At 39.9% G+C, this 22,975-nt stretch overlaps 1 protein-coding gene across 9 annotated transcripts in view; it reads right to left on the reverse strand.

Annotated features, from left to right (window-relative positions):
• Positions 1 to 469: 469 nt before the first annotated feature.
• BTRC (beta-transducin repeat containing E3 ubiquitin protein ligase) overlaps positions 470 to 22,975 on the reverse strand; it is a 172,185-nt gene continuing 149,679 nt past the window's right edge. For all 9 annotated transcript variants that reach the window (XM_024555720.3, XM_053922361.2, XM_024555719.4 and 6 more), the window contains 9 exons: positions 18,667 to 18,763; positions 17,873 to 18,010; positions 17,285 to 17,403; positions 15,130 to 15,379; positions 14,035 to 14,153; positions 12,710 to 12,820; positions 11,205 to 11,283; positions 2,622 to 2,816; positions 470 to 804 (listed from right to left, as the gene is read on the reverse strand). In XM_024555720.3, coding sequence (XP_024411488.1) covers positions 2,655 to 2,816; positions 11,205 to 11,283; positions 12,710 to 12,820; positions 14,035 to 14,153; positions 15,130 to 15,379; positions 17,285 to 17,403; positions 17,873 to 18,010; positions 18,667 to 18,763 — 1,075 coding nt within the window. In that variant the 3' untranslated portion in view covers positions 470 to 804; positions 2,622 to 2,654. The remainder of the gene's footprint in view (positions 805 to 2,621; positions 2,817 to 11,204; positions 11,284 to 12,709; positions 12,821 to 14,034; positions 14,154 to 15,129; positions 15,380 to 17,284; positions 17,404 to 17,872; positions 18,011 to 18,666; positions 18,764 to 22,975) is intronic.

Here is a 22,975-nt window from a genome sequence, read left to right on the forward strand (position 1 = left end):
GTTGTCATAGAGGGTCACCTGCAGCAGAAGCCTCAGTTTGAAATTTTGACTGAATGGCATTTAACTTTTCTGAAAAGTGTTGCATTTTCTAGCTGATTTGTCTCATGCTATCTGAAGACACTCTCTTCATACTTCTCAGGTGGAGCAGAGAAACAGGTTGAAGGGGAGTGGGAGGAGGGGAAGAGGTGCAGGAACAGACAAAAGAGATGGAAGGAAAGAGGCCCAGATCTTCCAGTGTGCTTATTCTTGTCGTCTCCCTCTCTTGCCTCAGAGACTGTACAGACGGTTGTCTCCCAAGCACAGTGGGGCTGCGCTGAGTTTGCCAGGCGCTGGGCATTCCTGTGGCTCCCAGGAGACACTGGGTGCTGTCTGGCTTCAAGTTGTACCTCCCTCTCCCCTAGAAGTGGGTGTCTCCCAGCAGGCTATATAGGGAAACTAGTTCTTCTGCTTAATGGCAAAGCAAGAGAGATTCTGGCAAAACACTAAATATATTTATAAGTCATCTTTGTCTGGAACCAAACGAGGAAAAAAAAGGTGCAGAGGGGAAAGGAGGAGGGGAAGTGAGGTGAGCTTTAAAAGTTCCAATCAGTCATGAAAGAAAAGATCTTCTGATAGCAGCACGGAAGCAGTCAGCTGTGCTGAGCAGCCCCTCCTGAGCCGACTGCAGACCAACTGTGTCCCAACAGGAGTCTTAAAGCCCCACTCCTCGGCTAGTCCGGGGGAAGTGGGTAGTATTTTGATTGTTACTGTTGTTGCGCATCCTGGTATTGGCAGATACGTTAAATACCGCAACTTTAATGAGTCCTGTGTGAAAAGAGAGCAGATAGTCATTAGTCCCTTTCCCTGTATTTCTCACTCGCTCTATGAGAAAAAGAATATTAACTTAGCTGTCAGTTGGGAGAAAGGCTCAGAAATCCTTCTCAATGCCTGCTCTTGCCCCTGCCAAGTAGGAGCTTCTTTTAAAGGCTGCACGGCCTATTTGGGGACTTGGCAGGGGCTCACTGACACATTCAGAGTCACGCAGAGTGATCTGATGTCTTGAGATTAAGAGTGACTGTGTGGGTGCAGCATCAAGCTTTCATCTGCTCCCCGCACAGGTGCAGTGGGCGAGCACAGCTCCAAGGTTCTGGCCCCGCGTGGCCTCCAAAGACCGGTGGTGGTGGCTGGATATGTGGCCTGGAGATTAAGGCAGAAGCCTCGGGAAGAGGTACAGCAGCCAAAGAAAGGGGTTTGGATAAGGAAACAAAGCCTGAGACAGACTCTTAGGGGATGTGTATGCTGTACGGGTGAAAGGGGAAGGAGACGTCATCCATAAGAGCACCAGGAAAAATATTATATATGGCAGAATGCCATAGAAATCTCAGGAGCAGCAGATTTTGGCAAAAGGAGGGGATAGGTAACATGATTACAATATTAATACCAATAAACCACTTTTTACTAAGGGCTTGTTAGGTGCTAGGCATTGTGCCAAGCAACGAAAATTTTATATACAACAGTTCAACTGCAATCCTCGTAACAGCTCTGCGTAGTATGTGTACCTGCAACCTTCCCTTTCCTAATCAGGAGACCGAGGCTCTGGGAGGTTACCTGCCCATGGGACACAGCTAAGATTCTCACCCAGGCCTACCGGTGGGACTGGGCCGAGGAGGCTGAGGGACGAGGAAGCAGCATATCCCCTGTGAGAAGTGGGCACTGGAACGAGCCCAGCAGGGCACCAACCACCCCACTCAGAAAAGCCACTGTAAAAAGATGTGCAGAAAAGTGTGCTAAATGTGTTCTTCTGCCACAAGCACTGAGGCAAGTGTGGGAAACAATCCCCAGGAATAGTGCAGTTTTCCTAAACCAGCGATAACAACGTGTTTCAACTGGTTAGGACAGCAGATATGATTGGAATATACCATAATACAGGTCAAGATGAATTTTAGGATTTTTTCCTGCCTCAGAGGGGAAGAGTATCTCCCTGGCCTTATCCTTTCTCTGTACCTCAGAGGGAGGATGAAGACGTGAATGGGTGAATACATGGAGTCCTCAGCAATTCCAGAGCTACTTCCAAGGTCAAAAGATAGTTCTTCTCACTTTTAGAGGGAGGAGGGAGTGGGGATAAGGATAAAAAGCTACCTCTTATATCAAATGACGCTGACAAGGCAGAACTGTGAGAAGTCAGCATTTTTCACCATGAGATTTTTCCCATTTATACATTAGATTATCTACCCAATTTAAAGAATTTTTACTATAGGTACTGGTTTAATTTGGGAACTCCAAAGCCACAGCTTTTTGGGTCAATTACTCTTAGTTTTGAAACTGATTCAAATCTCTTACTTTCTCCCTTCCCCCTTACTTTCTTAACAATGCTATTAAATAACTGGGGCAGGAATCACTAGTTCTACTGCACACAGGCCAGCTAGATCTAGCTCAAGAATCGTCTAGAACTGAGGCTGGCTACCTTGATAAAGGCAGCATCCAATACACAGCCCCAGCTCTGTCTCACGATGTCAGCTTCCCTTGCTTTTCACAACTTGGAAAGACAAAGGGCATGAGAAGGCTCCGTGAAACTAGCAACACCTATAAGCCAACATTCCATCTCCTATTCACAGTGCCATGTACACAATTCTTTTTCATACCTGGGCAAGTATATGAGGTCAGTGCACGATTATTTATCTGGAGATATACGTGTATGTTCTCGAAGGTGAGCGGGGAGGCTCGGCTTGGGCGGTTGGGTCATTGAGAAAGTCCCAGATGAGGATCGTGTCGTCGTGTGAGCTACTGACGATCTGGAATTCATCAAACTGGAGTCGGAAAACTCTTCCTGAATGCTCCTAAAGAAGCACAAACAGAAGCTTCTGAACTACTCAAAATCAAAAGGACACGCATTCAGCAACATGTCAAAAGGAGTCGATGGTAAGGCTATTTATGCTGATCATTTTCTCTACCATTTAGCTGTTTAAGTAGAGAAAAAACCTAATTTGGATTAAAGGCAAGATGGAAAAGTCCAATATCGGGCAGTTGATTTCACGCACAACCAAAGTCACATGCACTAGAGCTGGGACATGTCAAAGAGAACGCTGGTTTCTCACCACTGACTCTCCTAGCCTTACCCTCTCTCTGCACCTCTAGGGTTCTTCTACAATCAGCGGCCAGGGATTGACGCGCAATACTAAGCTGTGTGCTGGTAAATGTTCATCAATGACCTCTCCCAACCTGTAAAAGCATCTGCATATTTTCATGGTGTAAAAGTTCCTACCCTGGCCAATTTCAAGCTATCTGTATGGACTCAAGAAGTTTGCAAAATTCAGGACAATTTACTACCTGACTCTCCTAAGCAGTTCTGGGCATACACAGCACACCATCGCAACCACCACTGCTCTCGTTACTTGCAGCACCCCAGAAGGCTTCTTGTGCCCCTTGCTAGTCAATACTACCTTCACCCCAATGGTGTCAATTCACTTTTCCTGTTTTTCAATTTCATGTAAATACGCTCAAAATAGCATTCTTTTTCCTGGTTCCTTTCACTCAGCACTACAAGCTTCCTCTCTGTTACTGCATGCAACAGAGTTCATTTTTTTTTTTTCAAATGACTGGTTGCTACTCCATTATATGAACATACTACAATGTACTTACTGTGTCCTGTGATGGACGAACAGGCTGATTCCAGTCTTGGCTATTGTAAGTAAAGTCTCTATGCACATGTATGTCAATGGGTGCACGCTCCCACTCCCTGAGGAGGAGCACCACTGGCACATGGAGTAGGTGTGTGCCTAGCGTTAGTGGGCGTGGCAAAAGTTTTTAAAAGTTGTGCCGATTTATACTCCTCTCAGGCATGTATCAGAATTCCAGTTGCTTCACATCTTCAACAAACTGATGCTGCCGATCTTTTAAATTTTGGCTATTTTGATAGATTTGTAGTGATACTTTATTGGGAGTTTTAATTTGCATTTTTCTTTATGAAGCTGAAATAGTTCCCTTCTATTCCTAGTTCGCTGAGAGTTTATCATGAATGGATGTTGGATTTTGCCACATGCCTTTTCTGTATCTATTTATATAATCATGTGATTTTCCTTCTTATCCTTTTGATGTGATGGATTACATGAATTGATTTTTGAGTATTATACTTGCTTTTGCATAAGTGGAATAAGTCCCACTTGGTCATGGTATGTAATTCTTTTTATACATTGTTGGATTCAGTTTGCTAAAATTTTGTTGAAATTTATCTTAATATGTTACTTCATTTTATTGGCATATTACCACCTTTTAAATAATTTCAGAAATTTTCCTTATTGTGAAATCACTAAACCTAAGGAGAGTAAACATCACACTTATATCTGAATCAAATGGTTTAAAATATTACCAAAAAATCCTATCTAATAAACTTGTATTAGTTATGAAATTGCACGTTCGCCTATTACATTAGTATTTAAAAAAAAATTTTGAATTATGGTAATAGTCACATAACACCTGCCACCTCATCCACTTTTCGGTATTCGGTCAGCAGTGTTGAGTGCGTGCGCGCTGCTGCGCCATCGATCTCCGGAACCCTCTCATACAGCAAAACTAAAACTCTCCGCCCATGAAACAACTCCCCGGGCACCACTCTTCTACTTTGTGTTTGTGTGCATTCAGCCACTTCAGAAACCTCGTCGTATTTGTCTTTTTGTGACTGACTTGTTTCATTTAGAATAATATCCTCAAGTTTCATCCATGGTGTAGCATGTGATAGTATTTCCTTTCTTTTCAAGGCTGAATAATATTTGTGTGTGCGTGTATCACATTTTGTTTATCCATTCATCTGTTGATGGACACTTGAGCTGCTTCCACCTCTTGGCTATTGTGAATAATACTGCTATGAACATGAATATGCAAATATCTCTTTGAGATCCTGTTTTTGATCTTTTTGATATAACATATACCCAGAGTGGGAGTGCTGGATCATAATTCTATCTTTGATATTTTGAGGAACTGCCATCCTGTTTTCCATAGAGGATGTGTCATTTTACATCCTTTACAAGATGCAAATACACTCAGAGATGAGCATCTGTGTGCATGAGACATATTGGTCTGTGGTTTTCTTTTCTTGTAATATTTTTGTCTGCTTTTGCTCTTAGGGTAATTCTGCTTCATAGAATAAGTTAGGAAGCATTCACTTTGCTTATGTCTTCTGGAAGAGACTGTAGAGAACTGGTATAATGTTTTCCTCAAACATTTGGTAGAATTCACCAGTGAACCCATTTGGGTCTGGTGCTTTCTCTTAAGAGGTTGTTAACTATTGCTTCAATTTCTTTAATAGGTATAGGCCTCTTCAGATTGTCTATTTCTTTTGATGTGAAGGTACAGGATATTAAGTTTGGGGCATAGAGTTGTGTTCATATTATGTCTTTATTATTACCCTTTTAATGACCACGAAATCTATAGTGATGCAAAGTTGTGCTTAACATTCGAAAATCAATGTAATACTCCAATTAACAGAAGGTGAGAATATAAGATCATTTCAATGGGTGTAGATAAGTGCATTTAATAAAATTCAACATCTACTTCTAATAAAAACTGTCAGCTATCAAGGAACAGAAAGGAACATCCTAACCCCTAATAATGTTTATTTATGAAAACCTATAGCTACCACAGACCTATGTACGTGCAAGCTGCCTTTTCCCCATAAGGGCATCCACTGTTACTAATTCTTTTGATCACTGTACTGAAGGTCTTAGTACAGTAAAACAAGAAAGAGAAATAAAAGGTATACAGGTTGAAAAAAACCTAAAAGTGTATTTCTATGTATTTGCAATGAATAATCCAGAAATTGAAATTTAAAAATACCATTTACAATAGCATTAAAAGTATGAAATACTTAGGGATAAACATGATAAAAATCATATAAGATCTTTACAGTGAAAGGTATAAAACATTGCTGAGAAAGTTTAAAGAGACCTAAACAAAGAGATATATATTGTGTTCATGGATCGGAAGACTCATATTGTTAAGTCAATTCTCTTCAATTCAAATTGACCTAGATTTAACACAATCTCAATGAAAATCTCAGCACATATATTTTTTGGGAGGGGTGGGACTTACACTACTAGACTTCATGAGTTATTAAAAAGCTGCAGTAACCAAGATAGTATGACATTGGCATGAAGACAAAGCCAGACAAATAAGACAAAAAGATCAGTGGAACTGAGCAAGTTCGTAAGTAGACCCATTCACACATGGTCAATTGATTTTTGAAAAGGCTGCAAAAGTCAGAGGAAAAAGGATAGTTCTGAACAAATGGTGCTGGAATAACTGGATATCTATGTGAACTTTGAACCATACCTTGTACCATCTACAAAAGTTAACTGAAAATGAATCATAGACCAAAATGTAAAAACTAAAACTACACAACTTCTAAAGACAACACAGGGGAAATCCTTGTGATTTTGGATTAGGCAAAGTTTTTTTAAGAGATATAATATCAAATTACAAACTGTAATAGACAAAGTTGATATATTTGGGCTTAATCAAAATTAAGAATTTCTACCCTGGCTGGTGTAGCTCAGTGAATTGAGCGCAGGCCTGAGAACCAAAGGGTCACCAGTTCGATTCCCAGTCAGAACACACGCCTGGGTTGCAGGCCAGGTTCCCAGTAGGGGGTGCTCAAGAGGCAACCATACATTGATGTTTCCCTCTCTCCTTTCCTCCCCCCTCTCTAAAAATGAATAAATAAAACTCTTAAAATAATTAAGGATCTCTGTTTTAAAACAGAGAATTTAAGGGAATGAAAAAACAAAATGGGTATCCTGAATATGTAAAGAACTCTCAAAACTCAATAATAAGATAACTACTCAATTAAAGAAAATGGGCAAAAGATCCAAACAGATACTTCACCAAGATAGATATATGGATGGCAAATAAACACATGAAACAATGCTCAACATTATTAACATGAGGGATATACAAGTTAAGATCACAATGAGGTACCACAAGACCCTTAATAGAATGACTCAAATTAAAGACTGTACACTGAGTATTGGAGAGGATGTGGAACTCTCGCATGCACTGTAATGTTAAATGGTACAACTACTTTGGAAAACAGTTTGGCAGTTTCTAAAAATATTAAACATACATTTATCATATGATCTAGCAATTCTGCTCCTAGGATTTACCCAGGAGAAATGAAAGCATAGGGTCACATAAAGACTTGCACATAATGTGTATAGAAACTTTATTTGTAATAGCCATAAACTGGAAACAGTCCAAATTTTCATCAACTGGCAGATGGATAAATTGTGGTATAATCATACAATGGAACACCACTCAGCAATGAACTACTGATACATCAACAACATGGGTGAATATCAAAAGAATGAGGCTTAATGAAAAGAAGCCATTAATTAAACCCTAGAAAATGCAAACTAATTTTGACAGAAAGCAGATCAATGGCTGCCTGGGGACTGGAGCAGGGGGAAGTAGGTGGAATGGGAAGGAGGGATTACACAGGGGGCATGAGGATAAGTTCATTATCTTGGTTGAAGTGATAGTTTCATCGGTATGTACATATGTTAAAATTAATTATTAAGTGGTATACTTTAAATAGGTCCACTTCATTATATTTCACTAAATCTGTTTTCAAAATCTTAAGACAATGCAATAAAAGAAGACAAGATTTGAACAGACACTTCACAAAAAAGGAACACAAAAAGATGTTCTACACCATTAGTTATCAAAAAATGCAAATTAAAACTATAATCACTATAATTCACTAAAATGGCTACAACTAAAAAAAAAAAAAAAAAAAAAAAAAACACACCAAAATCTGACGGTAACAAGTGCTGTCAAGGATGTGGATAAATGAGCCTCTCATACATTGTCAGTGGAAATCTAAAATGGCATGCATTTGTAAATTCCCAAAATGCCACTTTGAAAATAGCTTAGTAGTTCTTTTAAATTTAAACATACACTTATCATAGGAGCCAGAAATTATACTTCTAGGTGTTTACCCAGGAGAAATGAAAACAATATGTATGTACAAAAACCTGTATGGGAATGTTTTCAGTATCACCAGAAACTTGAAACATTCAAAATGTCCTTAAACTGGTGAATGAATAAACAAACTGGTTTATCCACACAACGGAATACTACTCAGCAATAAAAAAGAACAAAGTTCTAACACAGGCAACAACATGGATGAATCTTAAATAAAGTGAAACAAGCCAATGGCAAAACACTACATACTGTATGATTTAATTTATGTGACATTAATAAAACAGCAAAAGTACAGGGACAGAAATCAGATGAACAGTTGCTAAGGGTGATTCCAAGGGACATAATTTTAGGGAGAAATTGGAAATTTTCTATAAGTTGATTATGGTATATACACATCTGAACAATTCACAGAATTGCAATAAAGGACTTCACGTCAAGGTGGTGGCCAAGCAGACATGGCCTGTCTCTTCGTACAACCACAACAAAATTGCAACTAGAATATAGGACAATCATTGCTCAGAACCGAGAAATCGAGTTGAATGGAAAAGTCTGACAACCACCTGGCTGACATTGTTTGACCTGCCTTGGAGATCCCCAGAGACTCTGCCCCACCCAAATTACTGGCCCACCCAGGCTGCTCTTCCATATGAAGGGATGGTCTTGGCTTGAGCTTCTTAACTTTCTAAATCCCCTCAAACAAGCAATAGCTGGCTTCAGTGAGCCCCAGGCGTGGAACTAGCAGCCTAGATTCACAGTTGACTTAGCCTGCGAAGAATCTCCGAGCCCAGCGTAAGTAGCAGCCATCTCAGATTACTTTATAACTCAGGCAGGGTGGCCCCAGGGAAAACACAGGTAGGGGCTGACCTTGGCCTGCACCACCCGGTAAACCCACAGGGCCAGTGCACCCAGTGGACAGCTACAGACACATCTGAGCATCACCACCCTGCCCCTGCACAGCGATCCTCCATGGAGGGTGGAGGTTGGTGGTCAGTGGTCACAGCCAATCCCTGCAACTGACTGGCCTGGGTAAGTCCCTCCCATTGATCTGCCATAAGCAACCAAGGCTCAACTACAAGAGGAGGGTGTACTCAGCCCACATGAAAGGCGTACCTCGAGTTCCCAGCTTGGGTGATGGAGGAGGAGACTGGACCCTACCAAGACACCTACTATATTAGGCTACACTACCAAGACACCAAGTCAAAAGCAGCTCTACCTAATACATAGAATCAAACACAGGGAGGCTGCCAAATTGAGGAGGCAAAGAGACATGGCACAAATGAACAAACAGATCAAAACTCCAGAAAAATAGCTAAATGGAGATAAGCAATCTGTCAGATGCAGAGTTCAAAACACTGCTTATAAGGATGCTCAAGGAACTTAGTGAGGATATTAACAGAATAAAAAAGATCCAGCCAGAAACGAAGGATACACTAACTGAAATAAAGAACAATTTATAGGGAAACAACAGTAGAGTGGTTGAAGTTGAGAATCAAATCAATGATTTGGAACATACGGAACTAAAAAACAACCAATCAGAACAACAAGAAAAAAAAAAAAGAATCCAAAAAAACAAGGACAGTGTAAACAGCCTGCAGACAACTTTGAGCAATCCAATATTTACATAGGGGTGCCAGAAGGAGAAGAGAAAGAGCAAGAAATTGGAAATCTATTTGAAAAAATAATGAAGGAAAACCTCCCTAATATGGTGAAGGAAATACACAAGTCTAAGAAGCACAGAGAATTCCAAATAAAATGGGCGCAAAGAGGCCCACCCCAAGACACATCATAATTAAAATGTTGAAGGTTAAAGATTGGGAGAATGGGTGACAGGTGGGGGGGATTAAGAAGTACAAATAAGGTGGTTACAGAATAGCCATTGGGATGTAAAGTACAGTATAGGAAAGGGAGCAGCCGAAGAACTCAACACACATGACCTGTGGACATGAACAAGAGCGGGGGATTGCCTGAGGTAGTGGGGTGTGCTGGTAGAGGGGAGCAAAGGGGAAAAAACTGGGACAACTGTAATAGCATAATCAATAAAATATAATTTTTTAAAAAAATACACTAAAAATGGACAAATTTTGCTGTATGTAAATTATGCTTTTTTTTAAACCTATTTTTCCCCATTTAGTTTTCTTTCAGATGAATATTTATTTATTTATTTATTTATTTATTTATTTGAGAGAGGGGAAGGGCGGGAGGAAGAGAACGAGAGAAACATTGATGTGCAAGAGAAACACGGATAGGTTATCTCTTGCATGCCCCTAACCAGGAACTGGCAACTGGGAATCGAACCGATGATCTTTTGGTTTGCAGGTCAGTGCTCAACCCACTGAGCCACACCAGCCAGGGCTGTAAATTATACTCTAAAAACCAGACTTAGATTAATTGTAAATGAGGAACAGTATGCATTTTAAAAAACGTGTGAAATACGAAGGTAAAGCATGCCTGGTACTGAAAGAATGCGCTTTAATTCCAACAAGGAAGATAAATCTTTCTTTTCAAGAGCATAGACTGCCTAAACATTGGGCCAGGATCCAGAATACTGGGGCTTCAAATGCTTGCTCTCATCTTTTCCCTGTGCAAAAGACTCTGTCTTCCCTAGTGCCCCACCTAATCTTTTTCTAATGGAAGTAGCTTTTAACTTTAGGACATTTTCTAATCCAGGCCTTTGGCAAACACCAGGATAAAGAATTTAGTGCTTTTGAAAGTGACATTAGTCCTTTTGAGTCACTCTTTTCCAAACTGTCAAGATGTTCAGGCAAGGGGGCATACAAGGAGTAAAGGTGGGATTCAAGTTGCTGGCAGCACAAGCCTTGAGTAGGATGCAGAAACAAGGGCCTGACCGGGGCTCACGCAGACTCCCATGGCACTTTTTGTAGGCACAGGTGTGCGGGTCCTCAGATTCTGGACAGGCTCCAGTTAGAGTAATTACGTTCCTTCTCCCTAAGTGCCCCGACTGTTTCTGGTGGATACAGAATTCTCACTCACTCCCTGTGCTGAACTGATGTGCAGAGTTGACATGCAGCTGTTAAACTGCTGCCACGTTTCTCTCCATATATGGTCTCTAAAACGCTTTTGCAAGAAAGGTGCCATGTGAACATATTTTATTATCATGTATTGGTTGCCTTTCCACTTAACAGTAGGTTTTGTGAGGTTCTAACTATCAAATCCAGATCTGTACCCCATAGTACATCAATGTTCAACTTCTCCTTCCTACTCCCCAGCTCCCTTTACACAGTAAGACTTACCACCAGGGTCCGCAGACAGAGAGTCCCTGCAGGAGCACGGGGGTCCAAAGCAGCTACAAGATCCCACACTTTAATTTTTCTAAAGGTCAAAAAGGGGACAAAAGTCTTTGTTAAAAGCAAAATTAAGGGAGTACAGGAAGAATGGCAAAAACTCATGGCGATAAATATGTATGGTGAATATAGTTTATACGATAAACGCAGCTCACAGGAATATATAAAAACGTTTTTGTTTTGAAGACTTGGTTCTGATATTCATTCTTGAATAGAGGTTATTGGTCTTAACAGGGGGAAATGGATGTGATTAACCTAAAAACGAGGAACAGGTCAGCTTTACCAAAACTGATGAAGGTAGTGAATGGTCAAGTTACACCCTACTTTGGGGCTAAGAGCAGAACTTACACATTAGATTTTCTAATAATATAAGAGATCACTTAGACCTAGAAACCTGTTAATTCTGAGGCATCGTCTTTTTGGTCAGTTCTAAGGATGGCACAGGTCACATGTACCAGAGGACTGGGTCCATTCAGAGTTTTGGAGTTTATATAAACAAATCCTTAAATATTTTGATTTAAATAAAAGTTTAGCCCTTCTAAAAGTTAATTATAGGTCATGTCTCCTCATGATAAATAACAGACGAAACCCAAGAAAGGTGGGTACAGAGCAAAACCACGGGGATGCGGAAACATACGCTTGGCCCTTGCTGGAACCTGTCGGCGCACCCTGACCCATGTGCTGAGGGCACGGGAATGATGGCTGACTCAGAGCAGAAGAGGCAGGCCTGCCTCACATCCCGCTGCTTGAATTGTCTTAATATGGCAGTATAGTCAGTTCATACGCCACAATAAAGCTGTTAAGTTAGTTTCTGATATTTAAAAAGCTGCCAATATGGGACAGTAGCTGTATACTCCTCCAAATCAGGTACCTTGACAAGATGAAATGATAAAGAGGCCTTCATAAGCAAATATACTTTTGTAAGATTTACTATGTGCTTGGCATTGCTAGAGATGGGATCCACCCACAACATGAATGGATTCTATACTCACTGGAAATTAGATGGAATAAAATAAAGATTACTGAACTTATTATAACCGAAATGCTAGAAGTAAAGGGAGCTGTACTTTCTGGAATCATTCAAAAATATCAAAATTTAAGGTCCTACCACACTAAGCCCTATTGATATCACCCTCCCATGTTTTAATTTATTAGTAAGTCACTATTTTATATGCATATTCTGTGATACTGGATTTGTCCAGTTCTTTGTAATATAGGGAAAAACAGACAAATAAATAACCTAAACCCCAAGTATCAATAAAAATCATGAGCAAGCAAGTGCAATTAAATAATTGGGAAGAATATTTTGGAGAAGAGTAAACAAAGGAGAGGTGAATACAGAGATCTGACACCAGAGCCATCGTAGTGGGTCCATCCACGATCTTTTAGAGACAAGGACCAGCTATGTTTAACATCCTGAGGCAGGAGGGATTCAGATGCAGATGCAAACTCACCCATCATAGGCCCCACTAACTATCCTCTTGTTATCAAATCGAATACAGCGCACCAATTCCTCATGGCCTTCTAATACTCGTAAACATGCACCACATTCTATGTCCCATAATCTGGAAAAGAAAATTGAGTCAAGTGAATTTTCATTTATTCTTTCTGAAACTTGGAATGATAAAATAATGTTCTTCAATGTTTTTTAAAAAAAAACCCCACAAAAACAAAATAGATCAAGACCCACACAAAAATGTACTGCTTTCAATGTAATTTATTTCCTTTCTGCCATATAAGTCAGGTAGAAATATGTATGACTTAAGTTCAAACACAGTATGTATTTTCAAAGCACAATGTTTTATGTAATTCTGTAACCAGGGTCTCCAAGGCATAAAAAGGACGAATTCAATGCACACAGTTGCCCGTGAAGAAAATGACCAGCTAAGAAAGGTAATGCTTCCTGAAATCACCATAAGAACAAGGTGAACAATGTCAGTGCACCCTGCCCTCACAAAGCATGGCCATCTCTCTCACTGAGGACACACTCTGCTTTCACTCACTGTCCAGGACAGTCTTTCTCATACAATGGTAGTGCAAAGTAAATTCTCAGTGACTTTTATATACTAATATACAAAAACTATACACTTTCAGACCAATCCAAATGATTTCTAGGAATGATAATCTCCTCAGATACAATAATAGCTCTATTTTTTTTTTTAAATGGGCTTTTCATCCTCTTAGTATTTCTTTGAAGGAACAGAGAGGATTGATAAATCATCCAAATACAATTCATATCTGTGTCATCCATCTTTGTGAAGAAAAAACACCAAAAATACTTCAATTTGTGGATTCTTTATAATTTCAAAGACTGGTAATTCCCTGGCCAATTATGTGATGCTAAGAAAACAAAATGCACAATTTCTGGTAGGGAAACAAATCCTGTTCCTTTTTTTTTTTTTTTTAAACCAGTGGCAGAGAGAAATGGCCTTTAGCTATTTGTTAGCATTTTCCAATGGTAGACAGGTGAAATTTAAAGAGAAGGGCTTTCAACCTCCATCTACTTCTCTCTCTTGCCCACTTCCTCATTCAAGCAGTACTTTTTAACCAGGTCTATCTGGTGATAAAACTATTACAGGAAATTAATACATCAACAAAAAGCTTCATTGTGCTGCCTGCCTGCTTAGGGCAAACTTTTGACCTGCAAGAAGCTTGTAGGGAGAAAGGGAGAACATTTTATTATAAACATAACACAGTTGAAGAGTCGTTTGAACTGTGCACAAACAATGAATGGCAGGATGGTATCGATCCCTCCTGTGCAAGGGCATCTGATGCTCACCTGATAGTGTTGTCGGATGAGCCACTAACGACCAGCCTGTCTCTGTACTGCAAACAGGCGATGCCGCGTTTGTGTCCATTTAAGGTCCTTACAAATTCACAAGTACTTGTGTTCCACACCTGAGACAGAAAATGGCATTTGGCAATTTATATGATGCTTTCACTAGTTGAACATATGGCAAGTGGAGTCTTGGAGAAGCAGAAAATAGGACTGAACAAAGTCAACTTCTCCAACCAAACCAAACCAATGACAAGTTTGATTCATGGTAATAGAGGGCTTATTTGGAGCTCGCTGCTATCACATGAGGATTCCTCAAATTGATTACTCTCACCATGTTAATCTGGTCTTGCAGACACATTTTCTTGAACCTAAATTTACCCCTGCCTTTTCACACTCACCATTCACCAGTGTCAGCCTTTCTTATCTCACGGCACACAAACTAATTACTAAAATTCTGCAGCACACCAAAAAAAAATTTTTGATGATCTGACAAAAAAATAGGTGTAATTTTGATTCATTCATACTCAATGGCTATTGTTGTGTTGGCTACTGTCATTTTTTAATTTGATAGTCTAAGGGAAAAGAGGTTAGTGCCCCTGATTAGTCAGGTATTGCATGTTTTAAAAATTCTTGTGGCACACGGGTTGAAAATAGCTGATTTATAGTAATAAAATACCTAACCAAAATTGTCACACAACTTGCCCTGACTGGTATAGCTCGGTGGGTTGGGCATTGTCCTGCAAACCAAAAGGTTGCTGGTTTGATTCCTGGTCAGGGCACATGCCTGCATCGTGCACCAGGCCCCCAGTTGGGGGCACATGAGAGGCATCTGATCAATGTTTCTCTTGTATACTGATGTTTCACTCCCTCCCTTCCCCTTTCACTAAAAATAAATAAATAAAACCTTTAAAAATATTGTCACACAACTCGTCTCATTCATTGCCTTTTTACACATAAACTAGTTTATGAATTAAATATTAAATAAATATTAAATATTAACCTACAGTGATGTTTCAATATGAAATAGCCCTCGATCAGGTTTTCACATGAATTCCCCTACTCTTACGTTGGGGACTTATTGAAAATGTCTTTTACCTTTATAGTCCTATCTCCAGATGCAGAAACAATGTACTTGTCATCGAAGTCTACAACATTGACGGCAGCCCGGTGTCCGACCAGCACCCTCCGGAGGGTGATGTCGGTTGGGGAGGCCATATCCCATACAGCAATGGAACGGTCTTTGGAGCAGGTCACCATCATGCCATTATTGAAACGCAAGTGCAGAACTGCTTCACAATGGTGAATCAAAGTGTTTAGCATTTCACCTGTATTTACATCCCACACTCTGGAACAAACAACATTAAGAAGGCTATCTGAGATTTTGATGGTACTGATGCTACAATCTGTGACCAGTATTTGACCACCACACTTCCCATCCCTCCTGCTCCATGTTCATAGTTAGTACTACACCCTATTCTTCTTCTGCAGCTTATAAATGAAACTGAGGTACACAGTATGGGTGGGCCACGAGGAAGTGGTAGGTAGAGGGCTGGATTGGGAAAGGAAGGAGATGGGATGCTGCCAATGTGGAATGCGTAAGACACACTACTTGAAATGTGGGCAAGTGTGGGGGTAGGAAAGAGGTAGCACCCACCATCACCTACTAATTGAACACAGATCTTAAGATTATTATAAAGCTTCTGACATTCAATCTGATGCCATTAACAAGATACATTTCAAACTGGGAATCTAATAATAGGAGCATTAGCCCTTAGGAACTAGAACTGATATAGGCCAAGAAACTTCTGTAACAAGACTGATTTAGTTAGTACTATGAATTTGAGTTTGATGATCCTGGATCTTAGATTTTACCACAGAGGTCAAGGTCCAAGATTACTTAGACTCTAAGTCTAAGACCCCACTTCTATGCTTTGAATGGGGGTTGGGATCAAGAATAGCTATCCAGCCCTGGCTGGTGTAGCTCAGTGGATTGAGTGCCAGCCTGCAAACCAAAGGGCTGCTGGTTCGATTCCCAGTCAGGGCACATGCCTGGGTTGCAGGCCAGGTCCCCAGTAGGGGACACATGAGAGGCAACCACACATAGATGTTTCTCTCCCCCTCTTTCTCCTTCCCTTCCCCTCTCTCTAAAAATAAATAAATACCTTAAAAAAAAAGAAAAAAAAGAATAGCTATCCACTATAAATATGGGCATCGCAGCAGAGCATGGGACCCTTGGATAGCTTGAGAATTTTGTGTGATGAAATACAGTATTTGACTTTGATTACTCTATTTTTGTATATTTTACCTAGGTTTTTATAACACATTTTATTTCCTTTTCCAGTTTAACCCCCTTTTTCAGAAAATAATTTTTCCTTTATCCTATATATAATGATAGCCTCTACACTGTTTCAGCTTCCTTGAGGCACTCCACATGCACCAATAAATGTTAAATGTCGATAACTATAATAACTGAGTTTGCAATGCCTTTAAGTCAAGACGAGAAACAAGAACAGCCTTTTCTATTCACAGAGGATAACTGGGAATGGTACACATTTAACTTCAGAGAATCTAAGAATACAGTTAACTGCTTTTTCCTCCCTATTTTAAAAAAAGTTACTTTTGATGCATTATGTTTGCTAAATCCTTTAGCTTAAGGCAAAATTCCTAACAGAGGTTTCCAGCAGTGCTTCTGGTACCCAGAACTCAAGCTGCACTGGACTCCAGCAGCATAATGGCTGTGTCATCAAATCACTAATGCCTCTGGAAATTGAAGGCCCCTCCTTGAGTGAAGCTTGCAATTAAAAACTGCAGGGACAGCAGGGGAGGGGTTGGCGAAGAGAGAGCACTGCTCACCTATACACATTTTAAAGGAGATAATGCATGCCTGCACTGCGGTTATAACTACCTGAAAGGAAGGCTTCATTCCTGTCATGTCATCCCCCTGTGAAGTGGTTTTTGTAAGGAATGCATGGTTTCCAAGTTTTTATAATGGATGGTTCCCGCAAATTAAAATAGGCTGTGTAGTTTCTTAAATGTACAAAAATGTAAACTTACCTTAAGCATTCCTAATTCAAGTTTTCTAGTTCTATATTGACACAATGATGGGGGAAGGGAGCTGATGGTTTATTCTTCTTTAATTACGAAGTTTCAGAACTGTGTTCATGCAGATATATACAGAGTTACTATCTGTGACAAAGAACAGAGCGGATCTGGTATTTCAGAGTTCAAAGGAAAATCTGAAATTTCCTACCTGACCGTGGAATCCGATGATCCAGTTATGATCACCCTCTCGTCATACTGGAGACACAGGACAGAACCCGTGTGGCCTGTGAGAATTCGCTTGCATTCCAACGTGCTTTTATCCCAGATCTAAGATGGCAAACAAGATGCTTTTGATCACTGTGATAATGGGGTGCTGCAGAGACTTGCTGGCTCTATTATGTGTTTGATTCCCCAAAAGAATCAAAGCCCAGAGTAGTGTGGAATGCATTCTTTTCTCTCAGTATAGCAAACACCTATACATGTGTGGCTTCAGTACTAATGCAGACTTTATCCTTTTCATTAAGGAACAGGGGTAGCCTATAATTATGTGAGGGCCAAGAGTAATAGCCCATTCAGTGCACTTCAAGAAGAGAATTTAGCAATCTACTTGGATGCTCCCCTGGGGGAAGCAGGTATCTGTCCTTTAGGGAAATGATTTGGGCTTTGGGACTAGAAACAATCTAGAATGCTAACTTACTTCCCGGAAATAATACTTAGAATGTATGCTTTCGATAGTTTTATGAATGTGCTCACCCTCGCTTCGTCAGCTACCTTCCCACAGTGGAAGGAAACGCACCTTGATGGTGTTGTCCCGAAGGCCGCTGACTATCTTCTGATCATCGTACTGTAAACAGTAAACTCCTTTGCTCGTCTCACTTCGGCAGTGGATTCTCTGTAAGCTGTGCCTGCCACATCTCCAGTTAGATTCTATTGTCTGAGGAGAAGGAATGGGAAAGAGGCAGTCAGTAGGAAAGGACCAGAACTAAACTCTTATCTGTTGATCATGGCAACCAATGATAAATGCTCAAGGCTTCACTCTACTGGCTACTTAAGGCAAACTGAAAATTTGTTATAAAAAAGCTACTATTGAAAATTATAAACCATTTTTTCCATTTGTAATTAAACACTTATTTCTTGGAACTCTCCTGCATATAATTCATTCAATTAAATAATAAACCTGGTGGAAAGAGTGTTCACCAGTGGAGGGCAAGCTATGAACCACCTGAGGTTATGTGCTCAGGGGTTTTCCTACCCACATGGCGGCCATTTCTACCAGTGAACTTCCATGGAGGCTCAATTCAGAAGGAATCTGAGTATCAGGCTAAGAATGCAACTTTAGTAGTCTCATTGCTGTTATGTGAAGACATCATAGTCTTTCTCTCTCACCTACTTATTAGTAAACAACTTTTAAACACAAATTTCTGCCTAGCAATTTACTATATTTTACTTACTCTATTCTCTTACCAAGACACTGTTTTTTAACCCACATCCATAAACCTTAAACCAAGTTTGCCGTAACAATGATGTTACTGAAGAATGTTGTTAATTCTCTAGTATTTGGTAAATACCCAAATATACATAGATTCTTACCTCAATGTCTTGTATAATTTTAGGATAAAGTGCTCTGTAAAAAGAGTTGGGAGGAGCATTTCCGTCAGGAGGTTTGTTTTTGAATAAATACTGTCCCCTAAAAAAACAACAAATATTTCCCAATAAAAATCATAATATTATGTATTCACAAGGAGCTTCATATTTCTTCAAAGCATTTTCACAGTTAGCATTCCATGTATCTCCTTAACTAGCCTGGAGAGGTGTGACGTTAAGTACGATTTCAGGAGTCCCACGTCAAGGAGTAACTTTCTGGGCTCTAAGGAACTGGGCCAACATTTATTTGCTTTTGTGTGAAACATGGTGATTTCCAGTGCAGAACATGTGCATATCAGGTCTTCAGGAATATTATAATGTCAACAGATAAATGAAATACGTATAATCAGAATTCACCCACTGGTCTATCAGACTTCTGGATTCACAGACTCATTGGCCTTATCTTTTGAAAATTTTGTTTTTGATGGTAACTCCTACCTTTGGACTAGGTACATGCCCCACAGTCTTATTTCACTGAGGAAAGCTGTGCTAGTCAGTGGAGCCTAATGTCATGGGTAGCAGGAATGCCTCTCTGTCACGGAGAATACTTTTTTGTTTTCATTTATGTGGGTTAAGGTGTGTTGGCAACTCAGGCACCCAGGCTGCTGGTTGGTAACCAGTGTAGCTATGTTTTAAAAAGAGCAATTCAGTTCATTTGCACAGAAAACAAAGGGATCACAGGAGTGTTCAGAAGCAGGTATGGAAGAAGATGAAAAGAAATGCCTAAAAGCACTGTTCTGTCAAGTCTAAGGCATGAAATTGACTTTCACAGGTGTGTTCCTGGCTATGTATATACATACATGCATTTTACTGCCTTTCCTTGACTCCAGTGAGCAACATTTGTTAGCATCTCCTTCCTTATGACAGCACATCTTTGGAATACTCATATCCCAAGCTAGATCTTTGCTACAAAAAAAATCAGTAAATGGCAATCACTTCCTGCTGGGTAAAAAATTTAATTCCTTATCCTGAAGTTAAGAACCCACCAAACACGGTGTGGAAGCTAGTAAACCCCACTATGGGTGTACTAACTGCTGTTCTCACTGGCACCGTGCCTTGCAAAGTGGAGATAGGCAGAAATGCCTCTGAGTGTAATCCTGGCACCAGAGAAATCATGTTTTCTCTGGGCCAGTCATCCACTCCTCCCTCTATAGCTCCATTACAATATAATTAATTGTTCGATGTCTCCAGGAGCGTTTCTCCCCTGCCCTCTTCCTATTATACACCTTGAAAATTAGTCGAGAAAATTTCCTATCAGGAAGGTAGCTGCTGGCTCTGACTTGTGTGTTAACACAGAGAGGGAAATCTGCAACGGAGCCCTGGCTGGTGTGGCTCAGTGGATTGCATGCCGGCCTGCTAACCAAAAGGTTGCTTGTTTGATTCCCAGTCAGGACACATGCCCAGGTTGCTAGCCAGGCCCCTTCCCCTCTCTCAAATAAATAAAATCTTAAAAAAAAAATCTGCAAAGGAGAAGCTAAAATAGTAGTTTTTAAAAAGGGACAAAGGATCAGGCAACAGGATACACCAACATAAAGAAAAGGGCTAAACAAGATACACTGAAATAATTCTAGATTAAAGGTACTCTTCTCTAAACAATCTTATTCTAGAAACACGCTGCAGACAAACAACAGATTTTGAATGAAGAGATTCTAAATGTGGTTAATAATTATAATAATTTCAACTCCAACATCATTTAATGAGGTAGGAACCACTGTATTAATTGTACAGATAAAGAAATCAAATGTCAGGGGGTTGAGTAACCTGCCAAGGTCACACAGCTAGTCGGCAGAGCCGAGATTTGAGTCAAAGTCTGACTTCAGACCCCACACTCTTAACCACTTTGTTGTCTCTCAATGCCCACTATTCCTCAGCGATTCCTGTCCTCCTTTTAATGTCTGGTTACACACAGACACCCTAGGATTTTCTTCATAAGCAATGAAACTCTACATCCTAAGGAAAGAGAAATCATGTCAAGGTTGGATCTCATTTTCTAGTGCACTGTAGTTACCATGACTTGCTAAAGTATCTGAATTTCTTCAAATCAAAGGGACTCCCAAAAAAGGATGGCTAGGTATTCAAAACTGGCTTCTCAGTCTGTCTATGTTATAAGTCAAAACCTTTTATGATGGAAGCTGTTTGACAACAGGGACCGCCGCTACATGAAATGCCTAGAGCCTCTGAGAGTGTGAGTGCCTGATAAACGCTAAATATTAAGCTCAGAATATTATCATAAATGTGATCTGCTAAGAAAATGGACTTTACCCAAGTTGTCTTTTGTTATACTGTTAAGAGTTACCACTACTGAGCAGAGAGAGCATATTCAGTATTATTCAAGAGAGAAACTGACAGAATTCATGCCACAGAGTCAGACTGTCAAATTCATCTAGATATAAATTACAACAGCAAAGTAGAAGTTAAACCAAAAGCTTTATTAGAAAACTGTATTTACTTATTTATTTTTGGTTGGAAGAAATGGACGCAACTATCAAAGACAGCATTTGGGGAAAGGTGTAACAGAAAGACTTTACTGCTATAGAAGGCTCAGTAAGATAACTTGAAGAATAAAATGAAAGACTGATCATAGACTAAATTTTAAAAAGTGGGAGGAGGATACCAACACAGGAAGAAAGGCAACACGTAAAAATAGAAACAGCCACAGAAAGTCAAGAGCATACTGGAAGAGGTCTTCGTGGGGTACCAAAGACAAATATTTGTAATTTCATGGGGCTGTATCAAGCTAACATGATAAATATAGCCAAAAACAAAGGAATACAGTCAGAACTCTGATGGATACTCAAAAGAGCAGGAGTGGGTTCCTGTGGTTGAAGAGACAGGGGAAAGAGTAAAAACACTGGATCCTGGAGTATTTCTCTGCTATACCTTTATATACCCCTTTCAAAAGGCCAAAAGCCACCTCTCCAATGATCCTACCCCTCCTCCCCCCCTCCCCGCCCTGGCCCCTATAGCTTACAGAACAGATCTTGCTGTTTAGTGTCAATCTTAAGCAAAATTGTGAAGCCTGTGTTTATCTTCGGCATTTTCATACGCATCTGTCAAAATCTGCCTGTGTATTTCTTGTTCTCCCTATCTTCAAAAAAAGACTTTGTAAACTCTCAATGTCTGATAAAGGTTCACTGTCCTTTACAGTCCAAATGGGAACTAAATGTATTTTAACAGGGAACAAAACCATTATAGCTATGGGAATGAATCTCTATAACAGAAATTTCAGGTCAAGAGTTATTTGGAGGAGAGTTTCTTTTCTTTTCTTTTCCCCCCAGGGGTAGAGGAACATTCCTGGCTGCCCTAACATCTTCCCATGTAAGCGACTGCCTGCTCTATTTGCAAGGCTGGTCTTGGCAAGCTTAACAAAATGATGGACTTTGAATACCATATAACTATATACTATTTTACTTTTTCCTACTATAAAGAGTTTATTTCCAAAATATGAAATAAGCTATGAAAGATAAGGTTTCTATTTTTCTATATTGTGAAATAAGTAAGGATAAAAAACACATTTGGGAAGGAGACATAACAATATACTGTCATTGATGCAATTTTTAAATAGCCAAAGAATTGCCTCATGTTTGCTTCCTTTAATTAAATTTGAGAGAAATTTTAAAGTCTTCCTAACAGCCAGAATGACAGAAATCTCTTGCAGCACTTGGTATAATATTTACAGGCCATTTTATTGCATATTAATTAATTTCAAAGATGAAAAAAAAGAAAAGGAGCCAACTATGTTTTTATGAAAATTGCTAAGAAGAGTTGGCCCTCTGCTCTGAGTTGTTTTGTAATCGTTGTGGTCCGAGACACACAGCCGACAGGACTAACTGCCTGGGCAATGCTGAGCACACCCAGCCTGCGGGTGTGTACCTGTCAGCTAAAGCACCGAATGCCACCTTTGTTTTATGGAAATATTTACACCTGACTTTCTTAGAGTGATATTCTAGAGGCATCCTCTGAGTGAAAATTATATATAGAAGGCATCTTCCAGAAGTTCTGATAAAACCACTCATTCTGGTAAGAAAACAACAAAACTGCTGAAGTCGCAGACTGCTAACTATATAATGCCTTAAGGAATTCGGCATTAAGCAGTAAAATCTTGAGAAAATGTAAGTCTTACGAAGAAACAATTATTTATACCAAGTTCCATTTTTCAGTCTTCTGATGGCTATAGTTCTTATTCTAGTTGGGCATAAAAATAATTTTGATTACAAAGGTGATAAAACACCACAGGCAGGGGCTAAAGGCAAGG

This window comes from Desmodus rotundus, chromosome 4, assembly GCF_022682495.2.
Source record: "Desmodus rotundus isolate HL8 chromosome 4, HLdesRot8A.1, whole genome shotgun sequence".
Classification (NCBI taxonomy): domain Eukaryota; kingdom Metazoa; phylum Chordata; class Mammalia; order Chiroptera; family Phyllostomidae; genus Desmodus; species Desmodus rotundus.